Source organism: Chrysochloris asiatica, unplaced genomic scaffold, assembly GCF_000296735.1.
Source record: "Chrysochloris asiatica unplaced genomic scaffold, ChrAsi1.0 scaffold00083, whole genome shotgun sequence".
Lineage (NCBI taxonomy): Eukaryota > Metazoa > Chordata > Mammalia > Afrosoricida > Chrysochloridae > Chrysochloris > Chrysochloris asiatica.
This window is the reverse complement of record NW_006408601.1, coordinates 10,637,058-10,663,663: the sequence shown is the minus strand read 5'-3', so window position 1 is coordinate 10,663,663 and position 26,606 is coordinate 10,637,058. Positions and strand designations below refer to the sequence as shown.

At 42.2% G+C, this 26,606-nt stretch overlaps 1 protein-coding gene across 2 annotated transcripts in view; it reads right to left on the bottom strand.

The window, feature by feature from the left end:
* Positions 1-26,606, bottom strand: part of NAV2 (neuron navigator 2) — a 499,999-nt gene that overhangs the window by 244,339 nt on the left and 229,054 nt on the right. For both annotated transcript variants that reach the window (XM_006865814.1, XM_006865815.1), the window contains exon 6: positions 17,656-17,816. In XM_006865814.1, coding sequence (XP_006865876.1) covers positions 17,656-17,816 — 161 coding nt within the window. The remainder of the gene's footprint in view (positions 1-17,655; positions 17,817-26,606) is intronic.

The following is a 26,606-nucleotide window of genomic DNA, read 5'->3' as shown; positions in this document are numbered from 1 at the left end:
ATACAAGATTGCTAGGGGTCAGAACCTACTCAATGGAACCTACTTAACAACTTATTCCTATAAGGAGCTCTGGTAGCATAAAGCTCCCATAATGATTTACAGCCTCGGGCTCCATCTACAGGGTTGCTATGAGTAGGAACCGACTCTATGGGACACCACCACAATCACTTAGTTCTATATTTCTAAGTTGGCCAACTTATTTCTATATGATATGTTAAGTATTGTTGAGTCAGTTTCAATTCTTAGTGACACTGTATAGGGTTTCCAAGGAGCGGCTGGTGGGTTTGAACCGCCAACCTTGTGGTTAGCAGTATCCTACAGTGACATACCAGGAACTTAATAAATATGTATTTATTGGTGACATAGTGGGTTACACACTGGGCTGTTAACATCAAGGGCAGCAGTTAGAATCTACCAGCCATTCTGTAGAAGCAAGAGGAAGCTTCCTACTCCTGTAAAGATTTACAACCCTGGAAATCCTAAATAGGGTTGCTGTGAGTCAGAACCGATTCTACAACACACGACGACCACCACTTATTCTCCAAGTCTCCACCCGTCCTGTATCATGTATACTTTGCATGTGACTTTACAGCTCCTCCCTCAATAGATGGAGTCTATCTTCCAACCTCATGAATCTGGGCTGGCCTTATGACTTGCTTTGGCCAGCAGAATGAAGCAGAAGAGAACTGAGATGTCCCTTTTAAAGCCTAGGCCTCAAGGGACCTTGCACATCCAGCTCTATTGGGAACCTGGCCACCACCACAAACACAAGACTGGACTAGATTGCTGCAGGATAAAAGTCCATGTAGGGAAGCTGTGTTCTCTCAGCTGAATCCAATGTAGATCAGCTAGCATCAAATCAACCCACCAGCTGACTTCAGATGCACGAGGAGGCCTAGCCAAGGTCACGTGAGCCTGGCACATATCAGAACTGCCCAATAAACCTATAGGCTTGTGAGAAATATGAATGGCTGTGATTTGAAAGTATGAATTTAGGGACTGGAGATATAAGGACGAGTCCTTGTGGCACTTTAGAACAAGCACTGGACTGCTAACTACAAAGCATGTGGTTGAGACTCACCAAACACTTGGAGGGAGAAAAGATGAGGCTTTCTGCTCCTGTAAAGATTTGCAGCCTTGGAAATCCTATACAAGGTCACAATGACTCGGAATTGACCTGATGACAGGGGATTTGGTTTGATTTGGGAAGTCACAACTTGGTTCACCAAACTTACTAAGCTAGAGGGTCCAGAAAAAGTAGACTGCCCACATGTCTCACTATTATTTACTATTTCCCAGGCAGTAACTTGCTTGCAGGAGTCTTGACTTGGCGCTGTAGGATCAGCACTGCATTGATAATCACAAAGTCAGTAGTTCAAACCCACTAGCCGCTCTTCAGAAACCCTATACAGGAATCTATGAGTCAGAACCAACTTGATGGTATGTAAAAACAGCAAACATATTTTCAGAAGCTTTGGAAGAAATAAGCACTATTTTAAAGTGTAATGTTTGACTGAAATGGCTCAGACGATCTTGGAGGCCAGTTTGAATCCCTGCCCTAGTACATATTTCCTGTGTTGAAAGGTCACTGTCCCTCATAGGTACTCAATCTGTTGGCTCAGGACCAGATGAACTGAATATGAGGCAAAGAATTCCGGGCCTCCAAGGTTTATTATTGAGGGTCAGAGCCTCATTCTCACCCAAACAACAGACAGAAGACAGTCCCCAGTACATCAAAATCTTTAGTTTCTTCCCTATAAGGTCTAAATAAATCCTTTCTTCTGTAGACATGCTCCCTGATTTTTCTTAAGTAATGCTGCCCCCTACTGCATGCATGTAGAATACATTTTAAAAATATTATGAACACCTGCCTGAAGACATTCATTCACATCTGGCTCTCTAGAAGGCAGAGAAAGGCAAACCACCCTTGAATAACTTCTCCCTGAGTAGCCACCGTGACTTCTCTGTGGCAGAGACAATTGTCTTCTAGCCTCTTGGGTAGCCTTGAAGCATGAATGTGGCAAGATGAGGGTAAGGGAGAAATCTCCCGTAAGTGAGGATGGAGTAAATCAGTCATCACAAACTGAACACTGCATAAAGCAACTTGTTCTACACCAGAATTAATCCTGGAGTTCAGACAACCCCATTAGAAGGGTATTTTTTTTTTTTTTTAATGAATGAATACCCTTAAGGAATCCGTCAATTAATTGGTGGTGCTTTGGGAATTCTCATAAAACACGGGAAATATACATGAGGCACGAGAGGGCAAGGAGGCTTTCCCAGGACCTCCTAGAATCATGGCAAAGAGCAGTGGCGCTAATTCTGTTCTTGTTCTGGAAAGTCCGACATTTGCAAAGTACCTTTGTTGTTGCTAGATGCCATCGAGTCGGTTCTCACTCCTCACAGAGAACGGAAGACTGCCCGCTTTGTGCCATCCTCACAGCTGTTACGCTTGAGCCCATCTAATTTGGGGTCTTCCTGTTTTTCACTGACCAGGCATGATAGCCTTCTTTAGGGACTGGTCCCTTCTGATAATATGTCTGAAGTATGAGAGACAAAGTCTCGCCATACTGGCTTCTATAGAGCATTCTAGCTGTGATGAGTTTTTGTTTTTTAAATTTTTTGTGTGTGAATTGAATGAAGGCTTACAGAGCAGATCATCAGTTTTACATTAAACAATCATTTACTTTTCATAGTTTCAATACTCTCCATGTACCAACAGTTAACAGTATTTACCTTTATCCACTTTACCTATTGTATTCTTCCCTGTTTTTCTTGCTACCTTCATCTTTCTGGTTAACCTGCCTTTTGTATACTGCCTGCCCTGCCACCTATGTTAATATATGTGTAACCTCTAGTCCATGAATCACTTTGTTCCCCACCATAATCACCACTTTTTAAAAACTTTTTACAACATTGGTCTCATACAATATTTGTCCTTTTGCAACTGTGATTGTCACTCAGCATAATGTTCTCCAGGTTCAGCCATGTTGTGAGGTGTTTCACAGATTCATCGTTAATTCTTCAATGTTTTGTACTATTCCATTGTGTGCATGGACCAAAGTTTACTTAGCCATTCTTCTGTTGATGGGTAGGGTATTTTAGCTGTCTCCATCTTTTTGATATGTTGGTTATACTTCTTCCAACACAGATTAGTTTGTTCTCCTGGCAGTCCACGGTACTTTCAATATTCTTCTCCAACAGCGTAACTCAAATGCATCAATTCTTCTGCGGTCTTCTTTTATCCACTGCCCAACTTTCATATGCATATAAAGCTACTGAAAATACCATAACTTGGGTCAGGCACACCTTAGTTCTCAAACTGATATCTTTGCTCTTGCACAATGTAAAGAGGTCTTGTGTATCATATTTGCTTAATGCAAGGTCATGTGATTTCTTGACTGCTGCTTTCATAAGTGAATAGTGGATCCAAGCAAAAGAAGTCTTTGACAACTTCAATATATTCTCCATTGATCATAATGTTGTTGGTCCAGTTGTGTGGATTTTTGTTTTCTTTACATTAAGGTGGAATCCATACTAAAGGCTGTGGTCCTTGATCATCACAAATAAGTATTTTAAGTCTTCTTTGCTTCTAGCAAGCAAGGTTGAACATCAACCATTTCTTTTTGATAGAGTGACTCTGTATACCTTAGATCTCCTTTTGATGCTTTCTGCATCATTCAATATTTTGCCCATAGAATCCTTTAATATTGCAAGTCCAGGCTTGAAATTTTTCTTCGGTTTCTTCAGCTTGAGAAATGCTGAATATTTTCTTCCCTTTTGGTTTTCTAACTCCACATCTTTGCTCATTTCATTATAATATGTTACATGTTGTCTTCGCAAGATACCCTTTGAAATTTTCTGTTCAGCTCTTTGACTTCCTCATTTCTTGCAGCTTTTTTAGCTTCTCTATATTTAAAAGCAAGTTTCAGAGTCTCTTCTGACATACATTTTGTTTTTTTCTTTCCTGTCTTTTTAGTGATCTTTTACTTTCCTCCTCTATGATGTTCTTGATGTCATCCTATAGCTCTTCTGCTCTTCAGCAAATAGTGTCTGATGCATCAAATCTGTTCTTGAGATGATCTCTAAATTCAGGTGAGATATGTTCAGGGTCATATTTTGGCTCTCATGGATTTGTTTTAATTTTCCTCAGCTCCAGCCTGAACTTGCATATGAGAAACTGATGGTCAGTTCCATAGTCTGTCCCTGGCCTTGTTTTGGTTGATGATATTGAGCTTTTCCACTATCTCTTCCCACAGATATAGTCAATTTGGTTCTTATGCATTCCATCTGGCGATGTCTATGTATATAGCAACTTTTGATTTTGCTTATAAAAAGTAGTTACAAGAAAAAAAAAAAGTATTTACAATGAGTAAGTCATGGATCTTGCAAAATTTTAACATGGAATCTTCAGCATCATTTCTATCAATGCCATGGTTTCCAACTTTGTTGCTAACCTTCGCATTATAATCATTAGTAATCATCAACATATCTTAAGTGCATGTTTGAGCCATTTCCTTATAGCAGTATGGATATTATCCTATCACAGACAGCATTGTACTTCTAGATTTTACAATGGTTTTTGTTTTTTGACAGTGAATGGGAACACCATTCCTCTTCAATTTGTTGTTCTCAGCATAGTAAACCGTATATATGATTCACAATGTCCAATACCAGTCCATTTCAGCTCACTAATGCCTAGGATATCAATGTTTATTCATTTAATTTCATTTTTGAAACCATACATTCCACGTTCCAAATATTAATGGATGTTTGTACTCATTTTGAGTTGGGCCCCATTAGCAAGTGAAGGTCTCGAAAGCTTTACTCCATTTGCATCATCAGGGTCTGGTCTACTTTGAGGAGGCAGCACCTCCCTGGTCATATTTTGAGTGCTGTCCAACCTGAGGGCTCAGCTTCCAGCATGATATCTAACTACGTTCCACTGCTGTTTGTAAGGTTTTCAGTGGCTAATCATTCAGAAGTAGTCTAGCTCTCCTTATTGCTAGTCTCTCTTAGTCTGGAAGCTCAACTGAAACCTGTCCACCATGGGTGACCCTGCTGGTATTTAAAATACTGGTGGCAAAGTTTCCAACATCACAGTAAAACACAAATCACCACAGTATGAGTTATGCAGTGGGCCACAAACTTCTTCAAATATAAAAATCCCACCTAGAATAATCCTAGAGAATGCCTATCTAGTCTCTGTTTGAACACCCCCAGGATTAAGGAATTCTTAAGGTCAGCGGTTCGAAACTACCAGCCGCTCCGCGGGAGAAAGATGAGGCTTTCTACTCCCGTAAAGATTTACACCCTCGGAAACCCTGTACAGGGTCGCTATGGGTCGGACCTGACTCGATGGCACTTAACAACAACAACAAGAGTAGTATGAAGAGGAAAATGAGGGAAAGCTTTTTCATTGTTTTATATGAGGATTATATATATCCTGCAACAACCTAGCGAATGATGAATTTCTTAGGAAGGCAGGCTTGACTGCCTCTTTATGCGGAGGCTATGACCTCCCCACACATGTGCACATACATACAGAGTCAAAGTTTGCTTCCCTGTAGTTTTTTAGTTTCTCTCTCTGTGGCTACAAAAGGAAGAAAAACTGACCTGGGATATAGATCTTCATTTCTAAAAAAGAACTGGTCTCTCTTGCCATAAAAATTCTTTCCCAAACATCCTTTGTTTCTAACTGTCCTGTAAGAGAATGGCTTTTCTGAGCAAACTGGGCCTCAGCAAACCCTGTCTGTGGGTCTTGTTTGGTGAGCTCCTACCTAACCCAGTGGCTTGTACTCACCTGTCCTTTATTCCCCCTCCTAACATCTAATTATTTTCTTAAGAGCAATCATCACAAAATGTAACACAATTATTGTGTTTTGTCTAATATGTGGAGTGCTGGTGTGGCGCTGAGGATTAATACGCTAAACTGCAAAGTTGGTTTGGACTGAAAGGTTGGCAGTTGAATCTCACCAACCACTTCTTGTAGCTCCTATACAGGGTCACTATGGGTTGGAACTGACTCGACGGCACTTAACAACAGCAAGGTCTGTGAGGAGTCCTGGTGTGGTGCTGTTGGATAAAGCACTGGACTGTAAGGTTGGATTGAACCACAATGTTGGCAGTTCAGACTTACCAATTGCTTCTTGGAGACCCCATACAGAGCTGCCATGAGTTGGAACCAACTCGACAGCACCTAGTAACAACAATGATAACAACATGTACAAGGTACAACAACATGTACAAGGTAGTGAAGTGGATCATGAGCTAGGCTGCTAACAAAATCATCAGTTCGAATCTACAGTTGCTCCTTGGGGGAAAGATAAGACTTTCTGCTCCTGTAAAAAATTATAGTCTTGGAAACCCTATATAGGGTCGCTGAGTAGAAACTGAATCCAGAGCACACAACCACCACCACCACCACCACCACCAAGGTCTATGAGGAGTCCTGTTGTGGTACTGTAGGATAAACATTGGACTGCTGACCATAAGGTTGACAGTTCAAAACCAGCAGTCACTCCATGGAAATTTTATAGAAGGTCACTGGTTGGCTGTAGTTGTGTGCTGTGTTGTTGGTTCTGACTCATAGCAACCCTGTATAGGGTTTCCAAGTCTGTATATCTTTTTCCCACAGAGTGGCTGATGCATTAGAACTGTTGACCTTGCAGCTAGCGGCCCCACATGTAGCTCACTATGCTACCAGTTTTCCTTAGAAAGCGTTGCTATGAGTGGGAATCAACTTGGCGGCATCCAACAACAATGTGAGGCCTATGAGGGCAGAACCTACTGTCTGGTTTTATCACTTTTGAGTATGTGGTACCCAGTGGGGTGCTTGTCACCTGGTAGAAGATAAATATGCTGAATAAATGAATGATGTGCCCTGTGGACATGAATGCATAATAAAGAAGGAGGCATCCTTTAGCCCATATTGTATAGTCCGGTTTGAAGTTGTTTTCATCTTAAAGAAGGACTCAAATCTAGCACTACTTTACTTGCAGGAAATATTTGCTAGTACCTTTAAAGATTATTTTTCTTAAGGCAAAATCTGCCTCTTGAATCCACCAGTTGGTGGCTGGCTGAGGTGAGGTATGTTCAGCCTTGTGATGGCTGATTTTAGCTTAGACCTGAGCTTGGGTCCTCACTTCAGAGAGTTTTTTTTCACCATGCCCCACAAAACAGATCAAGCCCACAACATGGGTTTTTCCCAGTGCACATGCCTTATCCTGGACTAAGAAAACAAATATGGGGAGGCCCTGTCTGGAAGCAAAAAACTAGACAGTCTGTGAATCATTACCATCCCTAACAGAATGCTTGTGAATGCCAGTGTGGAAACCAAGATTCTACCTGAGAGACAGGACCCAGCTCTGGGCAGTGGGAGGCAGCAGAGACTCACTGTCCTGGTGCCCATGGGACGTTTTTTTAAAAAACTTTTCCCATGGTGAGTTATTACAGGTCACTGACTCCCCACTCCGCTCCACAGTTCAGAAAATGCTGCGATTCTCCCATTCTGAAAAAGGCAAAGGGAACACAGCGTGCTAAGAAGCTGCCTTTATCTCTGCTCTTCTGTTGAGTCACATTGCATCAGCAGTGAGTAGCTGTGGGTCATCCACATGTTCAGTGAGCCTTGCCAACCTTAAGGATGAGAACGGCTGCACCTTAGGCCGTGACGGCTGAGAATGTGAAGTGTGCCCCTGGTACAGTCTGACCTACAAATGGCCTATGCACCATTCCTACCGCGGGACAGTCTCAGGAAGACCATCATCTGATATCCACATCAGTAGAAGACAATACCCTGACCCATGGGCTATATGCTGGTGTCTAATAAAATGTACATACTGACAGGATCCAGCCTTCATCTGTCAGTTGGTCATGCTGTAGTGGTTTGAGAGTTCCTGTGATGCTGAAAGCTTATGGCACCAGTATTTTACAGGTTCACCCATGTGGATGTGTTTCATGGGAGCTCCGAGACTAAAAGTATACACGAAGGAGAGGTAAACTACTTTTGGATGTTTAGCCACTAAAAACCTTCTGAATAGTAGTGGAAAATTGTCAGATCTAGCGCCAGCAGATGAAAATATCTTCAGTGGCAGCAGGAATGGGCTAAAGCATAACCACAATTGTGAGGAGGGTGCAGGGCCAGGCAGCGTTTCATTCTAGCTGTACCTGAGAAACAGGCACTGTATCTGTAGGTTAATTTCAGTCTGGGGCTGTCATATCCTCCCCACAAAGAGGTAGCCATGTCTGCATTCATAAGAAACTCATCATTCATTACTTTGTTGTTGCAGGAGTTAGTAACCAGTTTCTGATGTGTTGAGTCAGACACATGACAAGCCTATGTGGGTTAAAGTAGAACATTTTCATTTGCTGTTTCTTTAAAAAAAAAAAGATTGCCAGGTCTTTCTTCTGAGGCATCTCCGTGTGGAGTCAAACTTGTAGCCTTTAGGTTGTTGTTGTGTGCCGTCGAGTCGGTTCCGACCCATAGCGACCCTGTATAGGGTTTCCGAGGGTGTAAATCCTTACGGGAGTAGAATGCCTCATCTTTCTCCCGCAGAGCGGCTGGTAGTTTCGAACCGCTGACTTTAAGGTTCTCAGCCCGATTCATAACCACTATGCTACCAGAGCTCCTTAGCCTTTAGGTTAGCAACTGGGTATTTGCGCTATCGATAGGTTCCACTTGCTCAGGTGATCTTGCTATAATCTGACTAGTATTCCACTCTTGGACTTGGCATTCTGAATGCACAACATTTATGCTCACAGAATAGTTCATTTATTCCAAAATGCATTTATCTTTCCATGCTAATAAACACTGTCAAATACCTAACTCAGAAATAAAAATATTAAAAAAACCAACACAACATTTAACTGAATGATTAAACCAAAGCCCGATTGCTGACGACACCTGGATAAAAATGACTTTGAGAGCACCCAGAAACGTAAATACGTTCCCTACCAATGATCCTTGAAATGAAATTCAATCCACGTATGTGTGACGCCTTGCATATAGCAGATGGGAGCACAAGAAAGGCTGGTATTTATCACCTGAAGATCAGATGAACATCAGCTAGTCATTTTCTAGTCCTGACACACACTAATCAAATAGATATTTCATCTTCCCAAATGATTTAGTTTCTGTTCCCTTTTCTCGACTCATTCTTCCTGTTAGAAAAGGCAGGTTGATTGTATTTCAGAGAAAGGCTATATTGCCGAACCATAGTCTGCACACTGGCTTTGGAGCATATCCATATTTAGAGAAAAGCAAACGTAGTTATATCCTCCTTACTCTTCTCAGCAAAAAGGGATGGGCGTAGCATGAAAGGTTATTGGTTTCTCACATTAGAGGGATTGATGTGTCTCCCTCTCAGAAGGCTCTTCTGAATTATACAGTAGATCAAGAAAATGGCCTGCAAAAGGAGTCACAGAAAGACTCTGAGATACTGTCTTTCACCTCGATGTTTGACTTTAGCTGGATTTTGTTTAAAAGCTTTTTATTGTAAATTGAGTTAAGTCTTACAGAGCATATCAGCGGGTTTACGTTCAACAACCACATACTTTGTTTTATTTCAATGATGGCAATCCCCCCCAGGTGACATCAGTGCTTTCTCTTCCTCTCTGGGATTCTTGTTTCCGGTCCACCTTCTTTCCCAACATTTATGGATTTTGTCCTTGAATGGCTTTTTGATCTTGAATGGCTAACTATTCCATGATGTGCATACCTCGCTATGTGCTGTTGTTCTCCCTGTGTTGTTGTTGTTGTTGTTAAGTGCCATCGAGTCAGTTCTGACCCATAGCGACTCTGTGTAGGGTTTCCTATGAGCAGCTGGTGAGCTTGAACCTCCAACCTTGTGGTTCAAACTGACTTTGCAGTTCAGCGCCTTAACCCACAGTGCCACACCAGGACTCCTATACACCTATCTATTACTTGGCTGAAAACTGAGTCACACTGTTAAGTTTTAGACCAGAGCTGAAGCGTGACCAAAGGGCATAATCTCAAGTTCCTCCGGTTGCTTTCTGACTTTAGTTTGATGTGAGAGGTTAAGAATGAAAAGGAGGATGAAGTGAAGGAGGCATATCACACTCAGGTTCCTCTCTGGGTACATTTAGTGCTCACCTTTCCTCTCCACAGGTACTGTTCTCACACTCAAACTTACGAAGGACACTGAGCTCTTCCAGTATCGAGGAGGAAGAGAGCTTGAAGGTGATTCTTCAGCGAGGAAACGGCTGAGGGTACACCTCCTTGCCTGTGACTGCTTTCTCTCATTTTTTATGTCCTCTGCCACCATATACAGAAAAGGAGCCCTGGTGGCACAACAGCTAAGTGTACAGCTGCTAACTGAAAGGTTTTCAGTTCAAATCCACCCAGTGGCTCTGTGGGAGACAGACCAGGCAATCTGCTTCTGTAAAGACTGGAGCCTAGAAAACCGTATGGGGCAGTTCTATTCTGCCACATGAAGTGAAAATCGATTCAACAACCAAATCCAGACCTAAGTATAGGATCAAAATTCTTTCCCATACTTTCCATTAGCTTAGCTATAATAAGGCAGCACTGGAAATTAAATACGTAAATAAAGAAAAGAAATTCACTAAAGATTAGAGAGGCAGCAACCCAACATCAAAGGAAGACACTAAGACCTATGCAAGTTGGCAAGGCTACTAACTAGAAGTTACCAGCTTTGCTGTATTTGCATACAGCAAAATATGTATGTAAATTTGAATTGTTTCTCATCTATTGGATGCCTACTAGATATCAGACATACATCTTGGTGTCTTACTACATGATCTTTACTCCTTATAACAACACCCTGCAAAGTTCTCCTGCCACTGAGATCGTTCCAATTCATGGAAGCACCATGTTAAAACTGTTCCCTCATTAATCAGACCTGGAAAATTTGCATGTACTATGTCAGAGTGGAGAAATGTTACTGTTTAACCATGATTTTAAGAAAAGGTGCTGTGCTTTGGGACTCTATTCAAAATAGACACTGTCAATAATTTATTTACAACAAATGAAAATGATGTTGTGATTGTTGTTGCTAAGTGCCGTCAAGTTGGTTCCAACACATAGTGACCCTATAAAGGGTTTCCAAAGAGAGGCTGGTGAGCTTGAACTGCCACCCTGGCAATTTAAACTGACTTTGCAGTCCAGTGTATTAACCTGCAGCGCCACACCAGGACTCCGATGGTGTGATAAGTATACTATAATGCTGAAATTTTGCCTTTACTACAGAAGTCATAACCACCAGCAGTCCACTTGTGAAAGGGCACCAACAGACATCAAACCAACTGATGACAGAGTTATGTCAAAACCCCAACCTTAGTCATTTTCTCATGCTATGCAAATGACATCCACAATGCCTATCAACTCCAGCTACAGGAAATATATGAAGTCAGACCCATTACATCTACAACCAATACACGCATGACAAGGATAGAAGTTGTGATTTGGTGGTGCTGATGCTGGTGTGTGTCAGTCATCGAGTTGTGAATTGGGCTAGATGAAAATGTAAATGAATGTTCCACATCGGATTTCACCCAGGATATCACTAGGACTAGAACAGACTGCTGTGACTTCACAGAAAAATAAATGGAGGTTCTGAGAGGTGAGGCGAGGGATTAAAGAAACCTTTCCCCTTCTTCATGAGAATCTGGCCTTGGGTTAACTTTCCTGCTCTGTTCCCTGGGAAACCTGATCAAGAAAGAATGACATCTATGTTGCCAAGAAACATTGCTGATGTTAAAATGACTCTAGGTAAATTAAATTGAATTTGAATCTGGAAGAACTATAAAAGAAATACAAATACTTCACAGGGACATCATTGCTTTGGGCTTCCACAACCGATCCTTTCAACTGGACTTAATCCTTGTGGATATGCCTCCTGCGGAACAGCATTCCCACACTCCGTCTACTCGAATCTTGATCCTTCTCACCTTAGCTGTCACTAGAAGGGGGAGAGGTATGTGGACTACAGGGTACCTGCTGCAAAAAGCTCTCTTTTGGAAGAGAAACTCCTGAAGTTGCCCGGCCAGCCTCCTGTGAGCCCTGCCTCCATCTCTCAGTAGAACGGGGCCTGTGATGACCGTGTGAGTGGGAATGTTTGGGTGGTCCACAGTCCACGCCCTGGTGATATTACAGTTGTCCAAATCCACACTTCCAAGCAGCAGCAGGGCAAGAAGTCAAACACAGGTTTCTACCTTGAAAGGACTTGCTTCGTCGTTTTTCATAGGATCCCAAATTTCTTCTCCTGAGAGGACTGCATGCTGGCATGAGGCTGGTGCAGCATCTCAAACATTTCTGGGGCTTTCTTCTGTCCTCTAATACTCGGTGAGGCCCTTGAGTTGGGTAGCTCCTACTCCACCCTGCCTGCTCAGCCTCAATAGCTGGTCAACCTGTTCAACTGAGCTCCAGGATGCATGTCAGACAATTGCCCAGACACAACTTGATGTCCTCCCAGCTTAAACCTCTACGCAGGCTGTCTGAGACTATTACAACAAATCTACAGTTGATGATAATCACCCACTAAACACCAACATGTTATTAGGATGGACAAGAACCTGGAAAAGGAATCTTTATTAGGAATTGGGAGATGTAACCATGAAGATTTTGTCCCCAAAAGAGGAAGATCCCCAATGAGACAGACTGACATCGTGTCAGTGACAATGGGTTCAAATGTAACAATTGTGTTGACGGCACAGGACCAGACAGTGTTTGTGCATAAGGTCACTATATGTTGGAGCTGACTCGACAGTACTTAACAACAAGCACCGCCAGTAACCATGAAATTCTCCCTGTCCAGGAAAACAGCGCTAGGAATGGCAATGGTCTCCTGATGGCCTATGCCCTCACTGAAATGCAGACATTGACCTTCTACAGCCCTCCACTGAACAAGAAATTAACGATACAGTGAGACCAGCAACTGTCTTCTCAGATTAACACCCAAGTCAGAGAGCAGGATGAGTTATTCCTTCTCCTGAGTCCCGGCAACCTGCCCCATATTGAACACAGAGCAGGTGCTCTGCACAGTAAATGACTAAATGTATAAACGAAAGAGACAACATGAATGAGGGGGTGCCCCAACCCTAATTTTTCCTGTATGATGTGGATCACCGATTTAATTCCACCTAGATTAATCTGTGCTTTTATAAGAAATTCCTGGCCAAAGACAAGACATGGGCACCATCTTTATGGTTACATCTCCTGGTCACTAACGCAGATACATAACTTGCTACACCAACTTCCAAGTGGCAAGTGTATAGAGATTCTAAATCAACAGTCCCAATGTTACTCAAACAGGAAACAGCACCAACAGCTGGAAAATTTTGTCTCCAGTCATGTCTGGCTCTTCTGTCCCCAGGCAGGATGACCTAGGATGCAGAAAGTGACACAGAGAAGGACAACCAGCAGAGGGTACATACCAGAAAGTGCCAGTGGAGATCACATGAGACAGGGTCATGTGGTCTGTGAAAATGGAGGATTCATTCACACATCAGTGGCAGAGCGGCAGAGAATTGCACACTCGGTTTACAAAAGGGGAAGTTGACCCTAGAGGAGTTAAGTATCTTGAGGGAGGTCACACTCGTCCGTAGCAAGCTTAATCTCAAACCCAAGTGCTTTTTATTAAAGACACGAAGACTACTGGTTGAAACTCATAGCAAATTGTAAATACAAAGGGCAGTTTTTAACAAATTACAATGCTATTTCAGCTTCTTAACATAATTTGCCTCATTTCAGAAAAACAGAGTGGTATTGTTGTTATGTGTTGTCGAGTCAATTATGACTCAGTGACCCTGTATAGGATTTCCAAAGAGCAGTTGGTGAGTTTGAACTGCCGAACTTGTGTGCCAAAGACAGTGATTATACAAAGTGATTAGCAACTGTGTATGGCAACTGGCCCTTGCATATAATGTTGATGGGAATATACATAGCTAGAACCTTTTGGGATCAAAGTTTGGCAATACTTAAACAATTGTAAAACGTATATATGCATTGATATAGCAGTTCCCCTGAAATGGTTGTGTAAGTGCCAAATGTGCCAAAAGGCTGTTAATATCTTAGCACTACTCATATCGGGGTCCTGGTGTGATGCTGTAGGATAAGCACTAGACTGCTAACTGCAATGTCAGCAGTTCAAAACCACCAGCAGCTCCTCAGAAACGGTAACTGTGAATGAGAACCAACTCAAAGGCATTTAACAACTTATAATATCAAAAAATTATAAGAAATTTAAATGAAACTGATTAAGCAATTATTAAGAAGAAACAATGAAATAAATATAGACCAAAAAACGGTTTCTATGATTTATTGATTTTATTTAGAAGATTTTAAAAGTCATATATAAGGAGTGTAGTGGTTATGAATCCGGCTGCGGACCGCAAGGTCAGCAGTTCGAAACTACCAGCCACTCCGTGGGAGAAAGGTGAGGCTTTCTGTTCCCGTAAAGATTTACAGCCTCGGAAATCCAGTACAGGGTCGCTATGGGTCGGAACCGACTCGACGGCACTTAACAACAACAAAAGTTATATATATGTATGAGAAAAGATGAGTGTTTATATATATATGTGTGTGTGTGTGTGTGTGTTAACTGTCATTGAGTCGGTTCTAACTCATAGCGACCCAGTATAGGGTTTCCAAGGAGCAGCTGGTGGATTTGAACAGCCAACCCAATCTTGACCTTAGCATTCCAGTGCTTCTCCTGCACTGTCACACTATTATATATATGGAGTTCTAGTGTGGCGCTATAGGCGAAGAACTGGACCACTAACTGCAAGGTTGGCAGTTCAAACCCATCAGCTGCTCCTTGCAAACCTTATATAGGGTTGCTATGACTCAGAACTGAATCAATGGCACTTAACAACAATTGTCTATGTATGTTCCCAAATACATGTATTTTAAAAGAGAAGAGAAAAAGTGAAAATGTATATTCTGATTGCATCCCTTCCTACCTGCGTAACTCTAGGCAAGATATTTATGAATTCTGTGTTTCTGCCATTTTACTATAAAATGAGTAATAACAGAGCCCACCTTACAGAGCTCGTGTAAGAACTGAACAAGCCATTGATTGCACAGCTACAGGTTTTTATTATAAAGACCTAGAGTAGTACCTGGTATATGTAAAAAGTAAAGTGAAATTTATCTATTAACATGATAGTGCATATATGCATGAAAAATGTAGACTATAGACTAAGTGGTAAAATGTAGCTATTTCTAGGAGGTGGGATTATGTAGGATTCTTTTTCCTTGATGAATTTCTGTGTTGTTTGAATATTTTACATTGAATTCCGTACTGAAAATATAGCTTCCCTGTGCTCAGAATTCCATCTCGGAATACCAAATGTTTCAAATTAATACAGCAGAGAGAACACTTTAGAAAGGAACTGTATTTCTGGCAATGGTAACACATTCAGAGGATGTAAGTGAAGGGACCAGAGGAAGAGGAGACAGATAAAGTCACTCATATTTTACAAGACTATTTCATTTCCGCTCTCCTGAAAATCTGTGATTCTGGTCCAGTGCCCTAGTGTCAGTGAGAATCAACAGCCCTGCCAGCTGGAGTCCACAGTCCCTGTGTACACAGTCCCTGACTGGTACACCAAAGGCCATCCCTCCACACAGACGTGCCATAGCCCAACCCATTCATGCATACTGCATCCAGACGGTGCTGCGGCCCACAGTTGCTTAAGGGCGTGAGAGGATATGAGTCCAACAACGCTCTTGACCATGAGAGTGATAATAAATAAATAACGTCTGTGGTTCTGCTGACTACTCCCTCCAAGCTTCACAGACAAATCAGAGATGAAAGTCTAGAGAAATGAATACGCTATGTTGCTCTATAGCAGGGGTAAGGAACTTTATTCCTGCCCAAATTTATAGTATCATTTGCAGGCTATACAGAATCATCAACTTAAAATTGTTATATTTTGTCAAACATTTAATTAATTCACACCCAGTGTGATGGCTATGAGTCAGAACTGACTCGACAGCACGTAACAACAACGTTATGACTTAACCTGCGGTTGCCTTGACAAAGCCAGACCAAATGATTTTGAGGGCCTTATAAAGGCCCACAGGCCGGACATTCCTCACCCCTGCTGTGGAGGAATAGCTTTGGATCAATAGGAATCCCTGGGTGGGGCAAATGATGCATATGCTTGGCTGCAAACCAAAAGGCTGGAGGTCTGTGGTCACCTCGATATACCTCAGAGGAAAGGCCTGGTGATCTACTTCTGAAAAACTAGAAAAATCAACCATCGAAAACCCTATGGAAGGTAGTTTTACCTAGACACACACACAGAGGGTCAACTCCACGATAACTGGTCAACATTAGACTTGGCCACCTTATGGAGCCTTCTGGTGACTTTAGTGTGAATCCCTAGGTTTTTCTCTAGCTGTGAAATTTTAGCTATTACATTTGTTTCACATCTCACATGACTTTCTGTATAACAAGAAGGAAGTTCATGGACAATGGTAAGAGAGGACATGCTTATTTGACCCTGATTTTAAGAGGAATCTTTTAGTATTTCTTCCAGAAGTATAAACTATGTCCTAAATCTTTCCTGACTATTATTTCCTTTTATTTCTAGTAAGGCTTTTAAAAGACTAGCTCTAAGTGTTGAAATATTTTCACCATTTAGTGACAGAATCCTGAATTTCTTATTCACCCTACTGGGGCAGTTAGATCAGTTCCTAGGAGAATTCTTGGCCCAGTGGGTCACATAAAAAGTCACGGATTGACCCATGTGAAAGTGAAATGCCAGCACACAACTTCATCAGGGTCTGACTCACTCACCAGAAAGCTGAGATAAACAAGGACAGGTAATGGGATTATGTCATGGACTACCTCATCTGGAAAACTGTGCTCACTTTGTCTATAGCCCAAACCATGCTAGCCCGTAGGGCTCACAAGTGTCTCTCCCCAAGACAAAAGCCCAGGCTCTATCTTATGCATTCGAGTATCTAGTGTGTCTCACACGTTGCCTGGTACTTGGGCTATTTCCGTTCCTTTTTCCACATGTTATACTGTACAAGCACCTAGGGCACCTCAAGAGTTGGCTACGATAAGGAAATAATAATAATCTACTTACATAGATCTACATTTCATCAACCCTCATTTCTGACTGTCTCCCTTGTTCCTGAGTCCTCTCACATCCTGTCAACCCACAAAATGCATTTCCAAGAAGCTTATATTTCTGGAAGACTACCTCATGAGAAGAACATGATCTATAAAACTTTATTTTCAAATTGACAAAATTTTATTGTTTTTATCTGAAGCGCAGGTACCTTCTGGTCTCCACTGCTGTTGCGGTTATTGTTTTTTGTATGCCACTGAGTCAGTGACAACTCACAGAGATCCTTATAGAGTTTCCAAGGAAAAGCTGTTAGGTTTGAACTGCTGACCTTGTTGTTAGCGGTCCAGTGCTTATCCTACAGCACTACGCCGGGACTCTATACCTAATCAAATACAGCTATTTCTGCTGGCAAGTATGGCTATGACAATATTTCCCCTGCTTCCATTATGTCTCTGCTAATAAAGATCCCAGCAGCCAAGAATGTCTTTATGACCCATTTTCATTACACCTTGCTCCCAACACCGAGCTCACTTAGGAATAAGATCTGCTATAAAGGAAGACGTCCAAATGACCCTCAAGAAAGTCACTCACCTTTCTCATGGCTGCTTGGCGGTGGGGGTGGGGAGGTAACTGGTTTGGCCTTGTCATAGTTGTTAAAGCTCTGGCTGCGTCGGTTGTTAGCAGTGGCTGTTCCACAACGTGATTTGGCCTCGCTGCCTGCAGCGGATACTCTCACGGTAGGACCTGGAAGTCTAAAATGCAAAAGCAACAGGATAATGGATTCAGTCTTGGAAGAACAGCAGTGTCTCAGAGGAAGAAACCGCACCCATGTAGGAGGTCAAAGACAGCGTCTAAGACACTGGGTCTGAGAAGGTTTGCATCTAGGCAACTTATAATGCCAGTAGAGTCCAACAGCAAAATATCAACAACTTTCCTTTGAGCAAAGAGAGAAAATTTGAAGGGAAAATATCTGAATATGTTTACTGATTAGAAATATAAAGATCAACGTCTTTTTCCTCTGGGGAGGGTATTTTCCAATAGCAGGAGACCAGGCCATCTCTAAGTATAACAACCAAGGGACAGAAACGCCTGAAAAGATTCGGAACGGTGTGTACCTTTCTTCTGATAGGTGTGCTTGTTTGCTATAATCTAGGGATGTATGTATCGAGAAAGGACATAATTTATAATGGTCAAAAGGAAAGTGTTAGCACTCAAAACCCACACATTGAAATGAAGTGTATGTACGGCCTAGTTGGAAATACTTGTCCAGACAATATTCCTTCAATGCCTGACACCCTGTATTCACAGGCAGGGATCTGAGGCTGAAGCCCAGCTTCTCGCCACAGAAGATCATACACTCTTTCTCCCAAAACAACAGAAATCTGTTAACTTAACACAACATACACACTTTCCCTTTACATAAAAACACCTCATTTTGAGTGGCTTGGGAAATAAAGTTACCAGATTTCTCTTTATTTCTAAAGATATGGCCCATTACCCAGAGAGTTAAGAGTATGATTCCCTAAATTAGAAGTTTGGTCTAGGCTTTACTAAAGCAGGCTGCTCCCAATAATTAAGGTGGAAAGATGAATGATACATGATGAAATATTTAGCCATATCTTTCAGGTAAAAATTCACTTTGCTCTGTTTAAAAGCCAATGGAACCTCAGTAGACTACCACTAGATCTAGTGATAAGTCTGAATTTTCAACTCATAAAGCTTTCAACCTTCTCTTCTCATGCAAATCTATAAGCACCAAAGCAGTCTGAAGTCTGGGAGCGTTTTAGATATAAGCAGGCAATCGCTTTAAACTTTCTCTTGTTGGCTAAGCAAGAAAGATGGTTGTAGAATAAACAGAGAACCTGAGAGGGTGTGAAAGGACTGTAAAATTTATACAGTCAAGAAGCAGCTGGATCCATTCCCTGACTGGGAGCTAAGAGAAAGGAGAGAGGTTAGTTCTTGCCTCCAACATACGGCAGTGAGAATTACAAGGCATTGCTCCCAGCGTACTGGGAGAACATTCTCCTTTGTTAATTTACCACATCTTGATTGGAGAGGATATTCACCCATAATGACAGACACAGAATGGGGTTACAGAGCCAGTAGGGCCAGTATCTGTGTTTGGGGACCAGATTTTGCCTGCAGAACTGGTCAAGGAGATTTAGCAATGGAATCTTGGTACCTGTTTGTTCTGCTTCCAACATAAACAGGGCCGTGCGAGCTCTCCAAGTCAGTGTTATCTGAGTTCATACAGCCAACTGTGGAGCTTGTGCAGGTGCAGACTTGGGAATCCTTTGAGCAGGACTTATTTAACTCAGTCATAGCCTGCAGGAGTCTGTATGCCCTCAAAGGGGCTTGGAAAAAGATCATGGACTTGTTCTAAGACGATGTCACAACACAGGTATTAAGTGGTATGGAGTAGTACTGGTCTCAGGATTCTACCTTGGTAGAGGGATTTACAAAGAGCAGGGAAGCAAACAACCCAACAGAAAACACAACCCAGAGAAAAACTGCACTCCTTCTTGAGCTGCTAGAGAGTTCCTACTGCCCTGGCTCTGGGATGGACCACAGAAGATTTTCAGGACAGCACAAGTGCTTTTATCAAAGTATAGCACGGGCTGGACACAACAGGAAATCTGATCTTCTGTACAGCAATGTGGAATAATGAATAGAGCATGTGTTACATAAACTTTACCCATATGTGTAACATTGGACCAGGCTTGTAATCTCTAACATTCATGGTCCTGACTTGTACCTTTGGGGCACAAATAAAAATTCAAAGGGATAATTGCAATTTTGAAATGAATTAAGACATTGCCATAAATGAAGAAAAAAAAAAAAAAAAGAAGGAAACCATGAGAAATGAATCTAGATTGAGGTAACTGAAAACAGTTAAACACAAGAGTCTGAGATCACCAATTTTCAAAGAGCCAAGGCAGGTTTCAGCAGGTAGGAATGGTTGGTCACCTATCCAAAGAGCATCCCCAAAGACAAATTACTTCATCTGAGTACCTGTCACTGTCTAAGACCTTTTACTTATAGTCGCTGTGAGCCATCTCTAGGCCCCACTCCCTGGAGACAGACATTCTTAGTCATAAATTTACTAAGATAGTTATGCATTTCCCATGAGAGGGCAGTGCCACTTAAGGGGAGCAGAACATCCTTCAAAGGGCTGCAGTGCTGTGCTAAGTTCTCGGGGATCTAGGGGACGGAGTCCTTCAAGCCTTGAGGACAGGTGATGGTGGCTAGAAGATGAATGGCACATACTTAGCCATCAAAAGCCACCACAAAGCTGAAGCTAGCAATTACCAACTCCATTCCCACCACCAATACACCAGATTAGGACAGCTCCCTTTACATGACCAAATGGAAAAACGAGGTGGACACCAAGCAATTTTTTCTAAGTTTCAGAGAGAACCTATGTTGACTCTGATGCTTAAAATTTGGGTTCTGTTGTGAAGGTGAACTGCTCCAAAGTCACCCCCACCTCCCACCATCCCTCTCTCTCCGAAGTCTGAATGTGTCAATGGTTCCTTGAAACGGTGAATCAATCCACAAAGCTAATTAGTTCAGATGGAACGAATACAGGATTTCAAAGACAGTAGAAACCATGAGACCCAAAGACACCTGAGGCATGTTGGGGAGAGCATTGAACTTTCTACAAATTGAAGAAGGGGTCTAACTCAATCTTACCTAGATTTTAAAGGGTCCCCAATTGACATCTAGGTTACGTATGTACTGATAAAAGAAAATTTCTGAATTCTGGAATTCAGAAGAAATTCTGTGAAGGAAAATTCTCTCAAAGGCTTGTGGAAGTGTCAGGGAAGGTTCCAAATAAAAGGGACACCAGAGCAAGAGTTGGCATGATGAATGAGAACATGCATAGAGGACAAGCAGGAGGAGGCAGAGTATGTCCATGGAAGAAAACCCTGTTAAAAATATTGAGTGAGTGAGTGCACAGTGTGAGTTGGACTTGGGGGTGGCGAGAGCAGACAGAGTGGGATGAAATGAGGCAAGAGAAGCTAGCAGGACTGAATAGGGAAAATCTTGTATGTCATAGAATATTCTAGTCTAACAGTGACACAGACTGTAGGCCTCTGGCTACCATTTTGAAGTTCATTATTGGTAACATCCCTGAGTATCATGAAGTCCTATCAACTCCAGTGCAGAGGCATCTGCTGTCTTTGGCCTGAGGATCTGTCCGTATTTGCTAAAGAGCTGGGTCTTCATCCTGTGGAACAGCTGCAGGTACGACAGCAGATGCTGCCCGCTGAACCTACTTGACTCAAGGAAAACAGCAAGAGGGGAGCATGGAAAGTCAACTACACACCCATTCTGGGGCCAGATGGTTCCACACTCCTTTCCAAGAGGAACACTACTCCTCACGATCATTCTACATCCAAACACAAGGACAGAATGACAGAAGACACACATGGGTTCTTGGAAACATAAACATGTTGCTTTAAAAAAAAATTAAGCTTAAGGGAAGTGATATGGCAAAAAAGTGGAAGAAAATTCCTACTGGAATTCACGTCTTGATTGATTTCTGAAGCTTAGGCAGAGCTGATTGGACAGGGTGGCAAAAGTCTCACTCCTACCACATAACCTGAAACTGCTCACCGGCTCCTTTGTACCACGAGCTGTACGTGCTGGTGAGGAGAAAACAGTGCTTCCCCCCAAAGCCACTTCAAAGGTAGGGAGCAGGGGATGGCCCATCCCAGGAAGGAAGGCAGCTTGTGTGCACATGCTCAGGAACTAAGGGGGAGGGGAAGGGTCCTAATTGAAGATGCTTTAAGCCAGACAAGATGATGAAATACTAAATCTCTCATTTCAACATCATCTGCTTTTCAGCAGGCTGGGCAGAGACAACTGATCTACTAGCTCCATTGATTCTTTTTCCCAAGATGACCATGGAGAGATCAACCCTGTAGAACTTGCTGGAGGTGGTTTGATTGTCTTGTGATCAATAGGTCCATAGCTGCTATTAATGGTTCACCGATGACTGCTGGATTCTGTGCTAAAAGACCAGAAATGATCTGAATCCTTACAACACTGAGACCAAGAAAGTCCTTCATCGTACCAATCAGGAAGTTCAGGTTTGCAGAGATGAAACAATGTGCCTAAGATAGCAGTGAAGACAGGCTTCACTTAGGACTAACTGCAAAGCTGTTCTGTTAGCCACTGCGCTTCTGTCTCTCTCAGGTGGAATGAGCCTAAAAACCTGGGACTCCATCAAGGATGCAATCATAGTGATCAAAGGCAGAAATCTCTCATCTCTGTGCCATTTTCTTCCATAACAGCTCCCTCCACCCCCAGACAAATCCATCCAATCCAGATTCAAAGATGAGGATTTCCACTGTGCTCACCATCCTTGGTACGAATCATGGTGTGTGGCTCAGAGAGTTGTTCAATCAATGTTGGCTCTTGAACAAGTGATCAGTTTCCAGAGCTCTTTCTCCACCATGAAAGATAGGGCTGTTTGTTTTGGCATCCAGAGTCTACTGGGAACTTAGCGGTGCCTGATCAGCTAAAACTCTTACCAGGATTGTGCTTCTGGAGATGGGGAAGTGGGGGTTCAAGGAAGACCAGGAGAAGGATCAAGCAAATATGGAAACAAGAACATTCCTAAATTGGCCTCAGCAGAAACAAAATGCATCCAAAAAAACTCCGGTAAGGGGTATGATGCAGAAGTCAGACCAAACCTTGGCATGAGGTCAGCTTGGAAGCCTGTGCTCAGCACAGCCTCTGGGAGGAGACACACCCTCATCATTTACCAATTCCTCTCTTCCCATCGCCTCACAATCAGGCTGCCTCCTTCATCATCTGGGACTGATAACTAATCATTCCCGGGATAGGCATGTGCTTCCAATTAGAGATTTTCCCAGCCAGCTTCTGTTTTCTTTATCTTCCAGGGCTGAGCACATCGTGGGAACAAACACTAGAGTTCAGGTTTCCTCCAAGCGCATCCCTCCCCTCTCCTTTCCTAGAAATGTGCATTTGCATGACATGTAAATGAACGGGGAATGAACCAGTGTGCCAGTTCAGTGGGGACCTGTTTGGACTTAGGATTCTGTGTTATCTGTCAGTAACACAGAAAGTTCACAGGCTAAGCTGCTATCAGAAGGGCTGGAGGTTCGAGTCCACCAATCAGCCAGTGAAAACCCTATGGAACACAGTTCTACGCTGACATACACAGGGTCACTAAGAGTCACGGTTAACTCAATGGTTGTTTGGTTTGGTTTGATATTATCTGTCAGGGAGAGCAATCGTTCTCTGGCCGTGGCACCACAAGGAATGACAAACATAGGTTCTCTTCTGTGTAACCAAATCTGTGTAACATGCTGGCTTGTACTACAGAAAAGCACACGGTCCTAATCCAGCCAAGTCTCCCATGTACAAGCTTTTTAGTTAAGAGTGAGGCAGCAAGAAGACAGTATGTTAGTATTGGTTATATGAATAAAGACAGAAATGAAATGTGGGGTTTCCCTTTAGCTTGAAATGGAGGTCAGTTAAAAATAAATACTGGTTCTGATCAAGAGGACTAGTCCTGGTGTGGTGTTGCAGGATCATGTACTGGACCGTAAGGTTGGTGGTTCAAATCCACCAGCCACTCCTCAGAAACCCTATACAGGGTTGCTATGAGCTGGAACTGACTTGGTGGCACTTAACAACAAGTAACAACAATCAAGAGGTGACTCTGTCCCAGCAGCAATTTCTGTGAGGATGCTACGAGGTCACTCTGAGGAAAAAGGCCGCAAGCAATGGTTGAAACAATGAGATTTAAATAGTCAGCCTCTACAACTGGTGTGTCTCTGTAGGATAAGCACTGGGCCACAAGGTGGGTTTGAATTGCAAGGTCGGAGACTCAAATCCACCAGCCACCCCTTGGGAACTCTTTATAGGGTTGCTATGAGTTGGAAGCAATCCAATGGCACTTAACAACAACTACTACATAAATATCAGAATTCTAGGCAGGAGTGAGCAGGAAATTTAGTACAGTGGTTAATGTCAAGGCTCTTCTACCTTCTGTGTGGCTTTGGGTAAGTCACCTGACTGCTAAATGCTAGTCACCTCAACTGTAAAATGGACCTCATAATTGTGACTTACCTAATGAAGGCAGATGTGAGGAGGAAATACAAAACTGCATTCAAATTGGTGCATAATAAGCAATGATAAATGTTAGCTGTCGATACCTTTAAAATTACAGTAGATGGGAGGATGTAACTACTGTCTCCCACACCCTACAATGGGCCCTCCTAAGACGCAGTAAACAGACCAGAGTCTGAGCCAAGAGAGCCACTGTAGTTAGTGAGCAAGACGTATGTATTTCCAGGGAACTCCGGTGGTCTCTCCATAGTATACAAAATGGACCATGGCTGCCCCACTAGTTTGTCTCCTATAGAAAAGAGGATTCATGCTTTAGGTCTTTACAATTCAAAAGAAAACCAATCCCACATTAATCATCTTAACAAAGAAACAAAATGCACCACACACATAAATGAGATGCAGGTGAGGGTGGAGCAGGACTAGGACAGAGGATGAAGCAAACACCCATCAAAAAATTACTCCAAAAACTACAGCAACGCACCTGCCTCTTCCTAATTCAGAAGAAACTCTGATACCAAAGCAGTCAAACCACAATATAGTCAATGTAGCAACATAATGCACACATCAACCTCACACCCTGAAACGCACACACACACAAATCTCGTTTTCTGCCCAACAATGGATCACTAGCCAAACAAAGCAAGCTTGGTTTTCTTGAACTGCAAACATGATATGGGGAGAGGGAACAAAAGGGAAGCTTATCCAGAGCAGAGGACACAATGGGTTGGGTTTAAACCATGCTTTTTGCAGAACACAAAGAAAATCTAACCTAGAAATCTTTTTCTGACCGAGAGTGAAGCGGATGATTTTGCTTTGAGATGAATCCTTGGATGATGCACTGCAGGGCAGGAAAGAAAAAACGGTGGAAGAGCTGAGTGAGGAGAGAGAAGATATATTAGACATGAATAAATAGTCTTCTAACAATGGGAATGGTCCTGAATTTCCGCCCCGGCCTCTGTCCACTTTTTTCCAACAGATGCCATATTTTTTCTAAGTCTGACTGGATAAATTTCTAATATGAAGAAACTACCATAAAGATTTTTCAAGGAAATTTTGTTATTTTCTTTTTTAAACAACAAATATCATTTCTATTCTCCTTCATTATAAGGCCTTTCCCTCACACTAAAGACTCAGATCTGAAGCCAGGGGGGATCTGACAACATTGGTATTTAGGTGCTTCCATTTGACATGCTTGTTCTACCAGCATGCTTTTCAGATAAATGCTCTGAACGTACCATAAATTGAGCCCAAACAAAAGTACAGATGTTGGCAAGTTTCACTGCCCTTGGGAATTTTTTCTCTTGATGATATAGAAAATGTCATTTCAAGCCTGCTGAACTTGCTGAATTCTTTGGATCATAAATTTGCACATCTGAAGAATTTTGGTTGCACCTAATTTAAAAACACTTTTTAAAAAAGTGAAGCCCATTTACTTCCTTATGAAAAATATAAATATGTCTATTTTTTGTATCCATATATCTGGCATCATGTTTACAAAAGGATCAGAGATGAGAAATACAAGCTTAGCTTCACTAGTCTTAGGGAATAAAGGAAATCACAGACAAGAATGGAGAGAAAGATGACACCGTGTTCTGGAGATTCCTTAAATAGCTGAATACTGGTTAATACAGTAAACACACAGAGATGGAAAGCAATATGAGCTTTGGAGATTATACTCTCTCCTGGATTCTAGAATGGTAAGGGATTTTATGAAGCGAAGTGTGTATTAATGTCTTGACCATGTAAATTACAGAGGAGATGAAGTTAAGAGGAAAAAGCTGTCACCGGAGAATCACAGTTGCTGATTCCTCATGCAGGTTACAGGTTTACTTTGACAACCTCCACAATTCCTGGTGTGGAGCTGGAGGATCATGAAGTGGACTGGAAGGCCACTTTAAACAACAAGGTTGGTGGTTCAAATTCACCTGGCTTTCTTTGAAAGTCCTATATAGGGTCACTATGAGTCAGAACTGACTCAACAGCACTTAACAGCAACAACAGTTCCTCTATTCAGACAAGTTGCCAAGTTTTACCTATAGAGCTCAGTTCTACTCTGTGATACACAGAGCTGCAGGAGTCTCAATGAACTCAATGGCAATGCCTATTGGTTGGTTTGCTTTTGCCCAGAAGTGAGAGGTAGGGAGAAAGGGACACCGGATACTCCGGGGTGTTCCTGTTAGTGGTGGCAGAAGAACTTGGAAATGGATCATGGTAATGGTTGCACAATATGATGAATGTAATCGATGTGGAATTGTACAATGTAAATTGTTGAATGGCAAATGTTCTGTGAAATAAAGGGGCTTCAAAACATCATGGAAAAATATCAAGGTATAAGTAGATTTGTGTTATCTTTCAGTAACCCAGAAATTAATTGGAACTTAATCCAACAGCATTTTAGGAGGTTGTGGAACAATATACACTTGTCTGGGGATATT